Raw genomic sequence first — 13,803 nt, 5'->3', positions numbered from 1 at the left:
ATAGCATGGTAATAAATTCAAAATTTCATTCCAAATTGGCCCGAAACAATCTTTAATTGTTAGAAGAAAAAAAAAATCATGAAATCATTCAACTTTGTTTTTGGTGGATGATAGCTTTATTGTAAAATATTTCTGAAGACCCTGACACTGTGGAGCATCCTTTCGGAATCGCTGAAGCAATAAAGATTGTTTTTTCTATACATGTGAGAAGATCAAAATGCCACATTACAATTTCACTTTTATTTGCTTTCGTTTCGTTATTATTTAGAATGGACATCAACCCGAAAGTAATTGGTCTATGTTATATGTTCCAACAAATATTCGCTGACAGTATATTGATACTCGGTGAAATTAGGTATATGAAGGTTTTAGGGCGCAATAAATGTTTTCATGGTGGTTAGACACTCCATCCCCCTCTCTAAGGAGGGGTTGCTATACAAATGAAATACAAATTTCCGCATAATTCAAGAAATAATCAAGCAAACGGAACTAAATTTGGCATGTGGAGGTTTTATGGGGAAGAAACATTTCTAAGGTGGTTCGACACTCCTCCCCTCTCTATAAATGGGAGCTCTCACACAAATGAAACACAAATTTCGGCATAACTCGAGAACTAATCAAGCAAACGAAACCAAATTTGGCATGTGGAGGTTTTAGAATGCAATAAATGTTTCTATGGTGGTTCGACATTCCCCCTCTCTTAGGGTGGGCTGTCATACAAATGAAAAAGAAATTTCTGTAGAACTCGAAAACTAATCAAGCAAATGGAGCCAAATCTGGCACGTGAAGATTTTCGGAGGCACGAAACGTTTCTACGGTGAATAGACACTCCTCCCCCCTCTCTAAGGGGAGAGGAGGGGAGGGGTCTGTCTTTGTTCTATCATGTTTTCTGCATCAAACATTTACTCCATGTAACGGAGAAACATGTTATTTGCAAGTGGTTGCAAAAACTTGAACGAGAATTTTGTATGAAAATAATCTGATGTTATAATGATAAGTTTTGGTAGAAGTACTAGGAATAATATAGCGAAAGGTAAATTCAACGGGGTCGATTAGAAGATCAATCAATGAACAGTTCTGCGATTGGACTCATGAACTTGCGCTTAGTAAGAAAACGTGAATGTTTGAAGGTATTGATAACGAAAAACAAATTTTGGGCTGGACGAAGTTCACCGGGTCAGCTAGTTTTTTTATAAAAATTTTTGCTCGAAAATGGTAAGTCCCACAGAAAAGTGATCTATGGAAGAGTTTAAGAAAAATAATTAAATTTTCAAAAAAAATATTTTTTGAAATCCTACACTGAAAAAAAAAAGATTTAAAAAACTAAAAGTCGATTTTTTCAAAATGATCATCTCAGATTTTGATGAAATGATAGATAAATGGTAGATAAATATGTGTCCTATAACTCTTCCATACATCTTTTTCAATATTTTACTTTTTCAATATTTTATTGAAATTAAGTTTATTTCTTTTTTCAGTGAAGAAAGCCAACTTAAAATAAAAATAATAATAATAATAATTAAAATGATGAATGAGTGTTCAATTCAATTCAAATGAAATAAAACTTATGACACATTTTGACATTAAATTCATTTTTATTCATATGATCTTATACCATACACATGTTAACTTATATTCTCAGAGATACAATCATCATATATTTCCTATTTTTCTTTTTATCTAACATTTTGAAGATTTTGAGATCATCTACTGAATTTGAAAACTTTTAGCTGCGATTTTATTTTTATCTACAGGTAAAAACAATGAAATTTTTGTGTTCCTGATATTGTTTTCGCGTGATTGAATAGTTCCTCAAGCTCACTAGCCTTTTTTGTATGCTGTTCTTAGGATACGGTACAGAAATTCAATTTCGTGATCCATTTGTCATTTTGTTTAACTGCCCAATCAAAAAGATCTAGTACTGTTTGGATCGTGTTTCCGTAATCTTGGGCAAGACTTGCTCTCTTTGCCATTCGTTCTAGAGTCCCTCCTATTGCATCACAGGGTCCTTTCCCGTGGGAGGTGGCAAAGAAATGCCATTCTGCTTCTAATCCGTAAACTTTTTTGAAATTTCACAGACTGGCGAAATTCTTTTTGTTTTCGTAGTGTGCTGCCGATGGAGCGGACATGAGAGTCATTTTAGTAAAATCGATTATTTTTCTGACAAATTCTATCAATTTTTCTATAAAGAACTGCATAGTCATTCCACGTCGACAGCTTCGAGAAGTCGCACGCGCTTTGTGTACGTCCCGTTAGTGTGATCGGATACCGTTAGTGAAGCTATTTTTTCCCGCATTGGTGCTTATTAGTGTCGCGCGTGAACTGGATACAGTGTTCGCGATAGCAGAGAGGAAAGGTTCACTTCAGCCAAAGTTGGCAAAGCGTCTGGCTTTTGGTTTTCACCATATCATCGCCATTACTATCGGCATCAGACATCGGTGGTCAATCCCACACAGTGTGAAAGCGTGAAGAAGCAATTTTTGGTGGTGGTAGTGTTCGATTGCCATCTCACTTGCGCGGAGCGCCCAGCACGCAATCAACCGAGCGTCAAGTTCAGCTGCACCGGTAGGTGCGTTTAGGTATTTAAGAGTAAATAATTTTTAAGATTTGATAGTTTTAAGATTTAAGAAAAATATTGTATTTTTTAACTGCCGCATAATCATGGCAGAAGGGGAAAGAGAGTTTCCTAATATGGAAACCTCTGACTCCGAAAGTAATACCGCTTTAGTTATGCAAACGGCGGCAGTAAAATCGCTAAAGCGAAATACCACTTCGGAAGAAGAGTCATCCCACCTCAAAAAACCCCCCTCGAAAAAACTCGCAACCCTCTCCTCTCAATCCCCTGAATCATCCACTTTAACTCAACCCCCGATTTCGCATCCCTCATCTGTGGCTTCCGATCCCCCTCAACCATCCACCTCCTCACCACCCTCTATCGTCACCGTTTCCGCTCAACCATCGACCTCGTCTTCCTCCTCCGCTGTCTCCGCTCCCCGTGTCAAGATCTATCCGGAAGATGCATCTGGAAATGGCTCATGGGTTGTTTTCTTCCGGCCCAAACCAAACGGGAAACCGCTCAATGTAATTCAGATCATGGTTGTGTGTTGTCGTGGCTGATCGGAAGCAAGCTAACGAGATTGTTGTCGACAACCGGCTCATACTAGAATATCGCGCATATGTGCCCTGCCATATCGTAGAAATTTCGGGGGTGATAACAGAAACGGGTCTGACGAGTGAATAAATAAAACAGGGAGATGGCAGATTTAAAAAGCTTCCTTTGACAAAAGTTAAAATTTTGGACTGTCATCAATTAGGAAAAGTATCCCAAGAAGAGGGAAAAACTAAATTCACGCCGTCAGACTCGTTTCGAGTAACTTTTGCTGGTTCCGCCCTCCCTGACTACGTTATGGTGGACAAATTGAGGCTTCCAGTACGACTCTTCGTGCCAAAGCCCATGACTTGCAACAAATGCAAATCAGTTGGTCATACAGCAGATTATTGCGCCAACAAGGAGCGCTGTGCCACTTGCGGAGAGCAACATGTTGGGAAATCCTGCAGTGCGACTGAGCATAAGTGTCCATATTGCGGGGGATCCCCACATGAGCTCTCAGCTTGTGAAACTTATAAGAGTCGCTGGGATAAACAGAAGCGCTCTTTGAAGGAACGCTCAAAGCGCACTTTTGCGGAAATTTTAAAGGGCGCTTCTCCACTGGCTCAAGAACAACAACCAATCAACACACATAATGTCTTCGCCACGTTGCCAGTTGACGAAATAGAAGCGGACACAGCTAACGGGAGCACACCATTTATTTTCCAAGGGAATCCCCGGCGCAAAAATGTGACCACTCCCAAAATTCAAGCACAAGTCCCTCCGGTGATAGCCCCTGTTAGCATGCCTAAAAAATCGAGTGCAACGGATAAGCAAAATCAGGTTCCTCCTGGCTTCCGTGGGAATAGTTCACCTTCGAATGACCCAGCACTTGAGGGGACATCAAAAACCCCAAATGTCCCTGTTTTTCCGTCCAGTTCAACTTCCCAATCGGGATTTATAAAGTTGACTGACATTTTGGATCAAATCTTCATGTGTTTTAATGTTTCCGACTCCATCAGAACCATTGTCACCGCAATGCTTCCAGTATTAAAGACAATTTTGCAGCAATTGATGCAAACATGGCCCCTCCTTGCAATGATTATCTCTCTTGATGTCTAATTTAAATAGAGAGGTCGGAGATATCACTGTTTTACAGTGGAATTGTCGTAATCTTATCCCTAAACTGGATACATTCAAATTTTTAATTCATAAGTTCAATTGTGATGTTTTTGCTCTGTCCGAAACATGGCTTTCTTCGCGAGATGATCTCTCTTTCCACGATTTCAATATTATACGCTTGGACCGTGATGACAGATATGGAGGGGTGCTATTGGGGATCAATAAGTGCCACTCATTTTTTCGAATTGACCTTCCACCTATTGGAGGGATCGAAGCTGTTGCTTGTCATGCAAACATCAGAGGCAAAGACCTCTGTATTGTCAGCTTGTATTGGCCTCCGAGAGCTGCGGTTAGCCGCAAACAACTTGATGACATGTGCTCACTCCTTCCTGAGCCACGATTGATCTTGGGAGACTTCAACTCTCACGGAACTGCCTGGGGGGAACAGTACGACGACAATCGTTCACTGTTGATATATGATCTTTGTAACAGCATCAATATGACACTTTTGAACACTGGGGAAACAACACGTGTACCTAAACCTCCTGCTAACCCAAGTGCTCTTGACCTCTCGCTTTGCTCGAATTCACTATCGTTAGATTGCAAGTGGAATGTAATTCAGGATCCCAACGGTAGTGATCACATGCCAATCAAAATTTCCATCACCAATGGGTCAAATTCTTCTGAATCTATAAACATGGCATATGACCTCACAAGACACATTGACTGGAATAAATATTCGGACGCGGTTGCTCTAGCCATCAATGCCATAGATGGTTTACCTCCATTAGAGGAGTATAACTTCCTTTCTCGTTTGATTCATGATAGCGCAGTTCGCACTCAAACGAAACCCATCTCAGGTTCCACCATTCGCCGGAGGCCTCCCAATCCATGGTGGGATAGCCAGTGTTCCAAGCTTTATCAGGATAAATCGAATGCATTTAAGGCTTTCACGAGAAACGTCAATGAAAAAATTATGGAAAGTGGCTCGAAACATGAGAAATCGTTCTTCAACGAATGAAAGCGAAGAATATTCACATCGGTGGATTTTTAATTTTGCACGGAAGGTTTGTCCTGATTCCGCTCCTGTGCAAAAAATAGTTCGAGATATACCACAAGATAGGTGCGATCTTGATTCCGAGTTTTCGATGGTAGAATTCTCTCTTGCTCTCCTTTCTTGTAACAATTCTGCACCAGGATCGGATCGAATTAAGTTCAACTTGCTGAAAAACCTCCCTGATGTTGCGAAACATCGCTTGATGAACTTATTCAATCGGTTTCTGGAGCATAATATTGTTCCAGATGACTGAAGACAAGTACGAGTTATAGCTATTCAAAAACCCGGAAAACCTGCGTCCGACTTCAATTCGTACCGCCCAATAGCAATGCTGTCTTGTATACGGAAATTGTTGGAGAAAATGATCTTGTTTCGCCTTGATCGATGGGTTGAAACGAATGGCCTACTCTCAGATACACAATATGGGTTCCGCAGGGGCAAGGGGACGAATGATTGTCTTGCGTTGCTTTCTTCAGAAATTCAAATGGCTTACGCCGAAAAAAAACAAATGGCTTCAGTATTCTTGGACATAAAGGGGGCCTTTGATTCTGTTTCAATAGAGGTTTTGTCAGACAAATTACACTCTCGGGGTCTGCCGTCTCTATTGAATAATATGTTATATAACTTGCTTTGTGAGAAACATTTGAACTTTTCTCACGGAGATTCGGCAGTAAGTCGGGTCTCTTACATGGGCCTCCCCCAGGGCTCATGTTTAAGCCCCCTTTTGTACAACTTCTATGTAAGCGACATCGACAATTGCCTTACACAAAATTGCAGCCTAAGACAACTTGCAGATGATGGAGTGGTGTCTGTCGTAGGATCAAACGAATCCGACCTGCAAGGACCCTTACAAGATACTTTGAACAATTTTTCAACCTGGGCCATTGGGCTAGGGATCGAATTCTCCACGGAGAAAACAGAGATGGTGGTTTTTTCTAGGAAGCATAGACCAGCAAAACCAAAGCTTCAACTTTTGGGTAAACCTATCACTCATGCTATGTCATTCAAGTATCTTGGGGTCTGGTTCGACTCCAAATGTACTCGGGGGGCCCATATTAGGTATCTGAGTAAAAAATGTCAACAAAGAATAAACTTTCTCCGTACAATTACCGGCACCTGGTGGGGAGCCCATCCCGAAGATCTTATAATGTTGTATCGAACAACTATTCTCTCAGTGATGGAGTATGGCAGTTTCTGTTTTCAATCAGCTGCCAAAACACACCTCATTAAACTCGAGCGAATTCAGTATCTTTGTCTCCGTATTGCGTTGGGATGTATGCCCTCAACGCATACCATGAGCCTCGAGGTTTTGGCAGGCGTACTCCCACTAAAAGATCGCTTCAAATTATTATCTCTTCGGTTCTTCATCCGGTGTAAGGTTATGAACCCATTGGTGATCGGAAATTTTGAGCAGCTGATCGAGCTAAATTCTCACTCTGGATTCATGAGCCCATATCATGAATTCATCTCCATGCAGGTTGATCCTTCTTCGTATATTCCCAACCGTGTTTGTTTTCCTGACTACATCAATTCCTCTGTACATTTTGATCTGTTCATGAAGGAGAAAATCCATGGAATTCCAGATTATCATCGATCGGGGATCGTTCCTACGATCTTCAATGCAAAGTATGGGCGTATCAATTGTGATAATATGTACTTTACTGATGGGTCCTCTATGAATGAGTCCATGGGATCTGGAGTGTTCAACGAATTTTTTAGCATCTCCTACAGTCTTCAGAATCCTTGCTCAGTATATGTTGCTGAATTGGCAGCAATACTCTGGGCGCTGGACAGCGTCGCCTCACGACCTGTTGAACACTATTACATTGTAACGGATAGTCTTAGCTCTGTCGAAGCTATCCGTTCAGTGAGGCCGGAAAAGCACTCGCCGTACTTCCTTGAGAGAATACGAGAAATTTTGAGTGCTTTATCCAGACGCTGTTATGTCATCACCTTTGTCTGGGTCCCTTCACATTGCTCAATTCCGGGTAATGAGAGGGCTGACTCATTAGCAAAGGTGGCGATATTTATCAGCGTCAAATCGCCTTCAATGAATTTTATTCTTTCGTTCGTAAAAATACCATCGCTAACTGGCAACGCAAGTGGAACGAAGATGAATTGGGCTGGTGGCTCCACTCAATTATCCCTAAGGTTAGCCTCAAACCATGGTTCAAAAGTCTGGACTTGAGTCGGGACTTTATTCGAACCTTCTCCCGACTCATGTCCAATCATTGTTCGTTAGACGCGCTACTTTTTCGTTTTAATCTTGCCGACAGCAATCTCTGCGTTTGTGGCCATGGTTACCACGACATCGAACACGTTGTTTGGTCGTGCGAGTTGTATCTTGTCGCCAGATCGAATTTAGAAAACTCCCTTCGGGCTCGAGGAAAGCAACCCAATGTGCCGGTGAGAGATGTGTTGGCTCGGCTAGATCTTGATTATATGTCCCAAATATATGTTTTCCTTAAAGCCATCGATCTTCGAGTGTGATGTTCTTACATCCTTTACCCCTCCTTTTCGTCCTTCGCGAACTATCGGTTCCCTTCCTACTAACATTAGAATAAGTTAAATTGTGAATATATATTAGATGTAAGGATAGTTTTAAGAATTGAGTGTGAAGTGTGAGTGTGAATGAGAATGTGAATGTAAATGCGAGTGTGAGTGTGAACATTGCTACAATATCCTTACATCCCATCCTTTTCCCAATCAAAGTGTGACACCCTTCTAAACTCTAGTCGACCGCGAGTAATCGGTTTCCTATTTTATTAACCATAGAATTAAGGAAACATGTTAATATTTTATAGTAAAAATATATTTAAGAGCGTGGCTCCTTTAAACCTATGTAACTGAGCCTGTAAAAATAAACGGATTAATAAAAAAAAGAACTGCATAGTCGCAGTGTCGTGTGGTATAACTTCTGAAATAACTTTAAAGCTCACGTTTTATAGTTAATCATCTTTTTTGTAGTATATTTCAAATTGGTGAATAGTTGCTTGCGAGTTATTCCAGTGATAACCCTGTGCCGCATTTTGAATTATGAATGAATAATTCTCTGAAAAATCACAAATTACTATTATTTTTCATTGCGTCAAAGATTATTTTTTTATTCCGCAAAAAAAGCAGACTGCTGTTGGTAAATACCGTCATGCTCTATGAAGTTTATCTACTTTATCAACGAAATACGGCACAAGTTCATCAATTAGTTTTAAAACGATTTCTTCTTTTCCGCTGTCCTCTAACGGAAGAGTTGTTTTTTCATGAATTGATGATTTGGAAACACAATCCAAACAACACTAAAGCTTTATGATTAGGCAGTTCAACAAAATGACAAATGTATGTAAAGGCAAGTGAACTCGAGGAACTATTCAATCACGCGAAAACAATATCGGGAACACAAAAATTGCATTGCTTTATTCATGTAGATGAAAATAATATCCCAGGTTTTCAAATTCAATAAATGACCCCAAAATCTTCAAATGTTAGATAAAAAGAAAAAATAAGAAAGATATGTTGATTGTATCTCTTAGAATATAAATTCGAGTAAAAGAATTTTATAAAAAATGGTCGAAAATATATGACCCTTTCCATATGTTAGTCTAGATAAATTTTCGGAAAACTAAGTGTACCAAGTTGCTTAATTAGGTAAGGTATTCACGTCCAGAAAGTTTCATTCAGTTCTGAGAGGGTCATACCAATCCCATAAACGAGTTGCACGAAATCCGCCAAGAATGGAAAATAGCAGGAGAAAAATTTAAATATAGTTTTTAACGTTCTTCAACTACTCTACGAAAAACTTTGTTTTTTATGAATTTTTCAGAAGACCCATTATTTTTGATAGCGTACTTTTTTGTTGTGTTCAGTAAAAACAACATACTAGTAATAAATGCCATCATTTCTTTATCACCTTCAAGCGATAAAGGATCTCATGACTAGAAACCTATTGAATTGCATTTATAATTTGAACTACTGATACATAGTCCACAGTCTTGCACTTGGTGTTCAAATAATAATAGTATCTGAAAAATAAATTCCATTTATTCTACTCGATACACAGAATCGAATGAACAGAAATTTTAAAAATTAATACAAACAAATATATAAAAAAAATAATAAACAGTCAGCATTATTATCGTTCAAATGCAGCGGCTTCCCTCTTATAAGATCAATCAGGGGCATGGCATTCATATTTCTGGTGTTGCTCCAGCCCTTTTTGTTATCTTCAATGGCATCCCATCGATAGGTACCAATCCCACGGACGAAGGAACAAAATCTATTTTTGGCCCACGGACCGCTTCAAAATTGAAGTTCGACAACAGCATAATCAATGCGATTTTGGAAACCACAGCACCCATCCTGAACCCTGTTGCAATGAAAATTAGTTTTGTTTAAAACCAGACAATCATAGAACGAGAAATAACCGTATCTTACCGATACAATTCCTAGGACCTTCCCCGAAGGGATAGTATGCCTTCTCATCGTAGTTCTTATTATCTTTCTCGAATCGTTCTGGATAATATCGATCGGGCTCGGGGAAATACTTCGCATCCATGCTATATCCCAGTAGTGGTATAACGACTTGGGTGCCCTTCCGGATAATCACATCCGATTCCGGTACCCTGTATTCTTCCGTACACTCGCGGTTCAATATCGGAAGGCCCGGATATTTCCTCAAAGTTTCCTTAACGCACATATCCAACAATTTCATACCATTCACAGCATCGTAGTTGATTTCTCCGTTCGTCTTCTTCAAGGTTTCGTCGATTTCCGCCTGAAGTCTTCCCATCAGCTCGGGATTCTGGGTGAGCTCGTGCAACGAGAACATGATCGCCGCCGTTGAGGTTTCCGAGCCGGCTACGTAAAACAGAAACACATTCGCCGCACACTGACCCAAACTCAGCGAGAGCTCCTTGCTTTTGTTATCCTCCTGTCGGAGATCAATCACCTGCTGGATGAAATCCTTCCGCGTCACCCCGTTCCGTTCGCGTTGCTCAATCTGGTGGGTGACTATTTGCGTCACAAACTCGATAACCTCCGTCGGCAGCGACGTTGTCCGGACGAGCTTCAGCAGTCCAGGACAGACGAATATGGCCGCCGTGCGGAAATTTGTCGATAGTCGGTCTCGTTGAGCGTTGCGAAGCACGGCCCGGAACGAATCGTTGGGGTCGTGGATACAGTTCGCTTCGACGCCGAAGAACACCGAAGCGATTATCTCCAGCACAAACCGCGATAGCAAGTCGCGCATCTCCACTACTTCACCCTTATCAGCGTGCGACTGTAAGTGTGTCTTCAGCTTATCACCCACCTCCAGAATGGTGGGGAGCATACCTCGCAACTGCCCGGAGGAGAAAGTTGGAGTCAGTTTGTTCCGAAGGCTCCTCCATCGTTTTCCGGATAGGCCGAACAGGTTCGCCGAGAAGGGGTCGCCCTCTTCGTTACAATAAACTCCTCGGTCATGAAAGCTGCTGAAGTCCGAGGTCATGATCCGGTGCGCCAAATGAGGGTCTCTGATCAGGATGGCTGGCCGGAAGAAGAGATAGATTCCAACCAGTGCTCCCTTCGATTGCCAGTACAGGTTGTTGATTGCGACTCCGAACGATTCTGTCTTCAGGGCGACCGTTTGAAGATTCCCGAAGGGAATGTGTGGGCGCAAATTTGGCAGTCCATGGCGATCCCAGAAGGAGTAGATGTATTTTAGCAGCGCGTAAAGCAGCACTCCAAACAGAATGATTGTGTATAGTAACATGTCTCCAGTTAATTTGTGAGGAAAATAAACGGGTAATACGAGGCACCTCCGGTTCCAAAAATGTGATATTACTGACTTCACTTCAAAGGCTACCGGGTGAGATTTTATATCAAAAGAATGAAATAAATATTTGATTATATTTGTGGTGGGTACTGTTTACTGTTCATGCGAGATTGTAGTGGGTGTATGTTTCCGATATCTCGTTCCAAGCTGTTTGCAAACAACTGATTATGACCCGTCGCTCAATGAACTCCTGACCATCCACATTTCGCTTGTATGAGTTAGTAACAGTAAGTCAAACGTAAATTTTGCTTGTCATTTGTTTTGGTGCATCGATTTAGCAATGTCATTCCCGAATCTTTATCGAAAACGACGGTATCTTATCAGTAATAGACCAATGAAACAAAAGGGGAGATTGGTAGACATAGGTATAAGATTACGCGATGCTTGTAAGTATTATCTGTCTGACCGATTATGCGGAATTAGTATCATCTCATTTCGATTGTTCAATTGTTAAAAAGTCGTGTAACAAGTAGTCGATTTTTGTATAATTTATGTGATTATTGTAATAACTGAATTGGAATCTAATGATTCAAAGCACATATTATCATCGAGTATTTGATTTTTTAGTTTTTCCACTTAGCTCCACTTAGATTTGTTTTTTAGAATGGACTGTTTTGACACTGGCATTTTAACTTAAATCATTGGCAATCATTTGAATCAAATAGTATTCCATACTTAATTGAATTAGGTAGAAAACGATAGAAAGTATTGAACTCTATAGATTCTTTAAAACAAACCAACCAAAAATGGGTTAAATGATAACTCATTGCAAAAACATCTGGAGCAGTTTATCGGATAAAATGATATTTTATAATTGAAGGATAGCTTTACGCTTGACAGAAACGCAACAATCAATCAATAAAATAAATTTTGCCTGAACTTCTTAGATTGAAACCAACCGGTGGCCCAACAGATGAATTGGGCTACATAACATCCAATTCTGAAGCAATTTTCATCATATCTATCTATTGATCATCTATAAAACAGCTGGGACTTAATCGTCAGCCTCGAGCTGCATCCTCAATGGTTCAATTACAACAGAGGCTTTTTGAGTAAAGAGTGCGTAAGTACTATATCATTTATGTGCATCTCTTTGCCACGTGTCCTGTGTTTTTGAATTGAACACAAAATTTTAAAACAAAATTTTTAAAAGAGGTCATTTTCTAAATTGGGATTTGAACAGAAGATTTCCCAGTCTCCTATGTACTGGGTTATTCAGAAAATTCGAGTGCATTATCAAGAACAATCCTCGATACACAATATGTGAATAAGATATTTCATTTGAAATATATATCTATCACCTTGAAAACATAACATCTATAACATTAAAAACACATTTGAGCGAGAAAAAAATTCTCCATTTGCTACCAAGAAAGCCGCAAGCATTAGCTATCCCCCAAGGCGGCAGAAGGTCATGCATTATGATTATGTATTATGAGAACCAGTCTACTAAGAAACCAGTCGATAAACTCCAACAGGTACTACTCGCAATTAGATGAATTAATGGCATCCAGGCAATCGAAGATAAACGTCTAGAACTATCCAATAGGAGAGGTATCGTTTTCCATCAGGACAATGGCAGACCTCATGTCTCATTGACGATCGGCTTTGAAGATGTTTGGGGTATGGCTGGGATATGCTACTCCAATCGCTGTACTCACCAAATATTGCACCTTCAGATTATCACATGCAGGTCCTTGTAAAATTCTCTTAATTCTAAAAAAATCGTTTTTCTACATGCATTTAATTAGTATTCCAATGCAACATCAAACTTTTTTTTTTGTAAATACACCTTACAGAGCTGATGTATTTATATACAGAAGAGAACGAAACAACAGCCATTCGTCGACGCAAAAGATGTTGAGTCCGCTTAAATTTATATTCTCATATTTTTCTACGAAAGTGACTTGCTATTCGGTGCCTTTTTTTGTAGGACGAGCTATGTTTCACAGCAAACTATTCTTCAATTCGTAAATCAAGATTATGCGATCGTATTGAATAATGTTGGGCAAATCGCTGATGGAAATTCGATCCATGAAGATTTTGCGTAAATATGTGTGTCACTCATTGAGTATCCTTTTGGATCCAGCCTTACTCAATCGAAACTTATCGAAACAGTGCTCAACTCTGATCATTTATTTGATCTTGTTTAGAGTATTGACGACGGAACTACCGGTGGGAGGTACATCTACAGCATGAAAGATACTTGAACTGAATCGACGAAACCAAATAATTGCACGTATTCATCTGTTAAAGTGTCAGAATCATAAACACTATCCACAATTTGGATTGTATCGTTTTTGACGTAAGATTACGTCTTTCGGGAACATATTGAGGTACAAATTGAAAATCGAAAATCGAGCACATCATGAAAATTGTCCAATTTCAAATGCTTATTGCTTAGTCATTTCTTGATGGATTGATGAAATTTTTGCTTCAATCGATTTCGGCACTCCATAATTTTTTTTTGTATTGAAAAAAATAATATATGTCATGAAACTAACTATCGAACAATTGAAAAATATCAACCCCCATCCTAACGGAAATACTCACTTCTGATTGGTCGAAATTGACGACACAGGTGGTGGGTCACTAACAGAGACATCAAAACCAAGCTTATTCTTCTTCTTCTTCTTCTTCTTCTTCTTCTTCTTCTTCTTCTTGAATGGCGTTAACGTTCCCTGTGGAACTTTTGCCGTCTCAACGTATGCATTTTAACTAGCGTCATTT

The 13,803-nt window shown here is 39.9% G+C and overlaps 2 protein-coding genes across 10 annotated transcripts in view; one reads left to right on the top strand and one right to left on the bottom strand.

The window, feature by feature from the left end:
- LOC129777510 (histone-lysine N-methyltransferase 2D) overlaps window positions 1-13,803 on the top strand; it is a 578,056-nt gene that overhangs the window by 188,706 nt on the left and 375,547 nt on the right. The gene's annotated exons all lie outside the window — the stretch shown is intronic.
- LOC129777513 (probable cytochrome P450 6d4) lies at window positions 9,285-11,075 on the bottom strand. Its single transcript, XM_055783821.1, has 2 exons — window positions 9,696-11,075; window positions 9,285-9,627 (listed from the first exon to the last, which is right to left on the bottom strand). The coding sequence occupies exons 1-2, from the start codon at window positions 11,008-11,010 to the stop codon at window positions 9,449-9,451; spliced, it is 1,494 nt and encodes a 497-aa protein (XP_055639796.1). The 5' UTR covers window positions 11,011-11,075; the 3' UTR covers window positions 9,285-9,448.

The sequence above is a fragment of the Toxorhynchites rutilus genome, chromosome 3, assembly GCF_029784135.1.
Source record: "Toxorhynchites rutilus septentrionalis strain SRP chromosome 3, ASM2978413v1, whole genome shotgun sequence".
NCBI lineage: Eukaryota > Metazoa > Arthropoda > Insecta > Diptera > Culicidae > Toxorhynchites > Toxorhynchites rutilus.
This window is presented reverse-complemented; position numbering and strand designations above follow the sequence as displayed.

What these genes read in the sequence shown, in the direction of transcription:
- LOC129777513 (XM_055783821.1), bottom strand. Translation starts at nt 11,010, where the DNA reads ATGTTACTATACACAATCATTCTGTTTGGAGTGCTGCTTTACGCGCTG. An exon ending in AGGTCCTAGGAATTGTATCG is followed by an intron (nt 9,628 to 9,695) that starts GTAAGATACGGT and finishes TCATTGCAACAG; the next exon opens with GGTTCAGGATGGGTGCTGTG.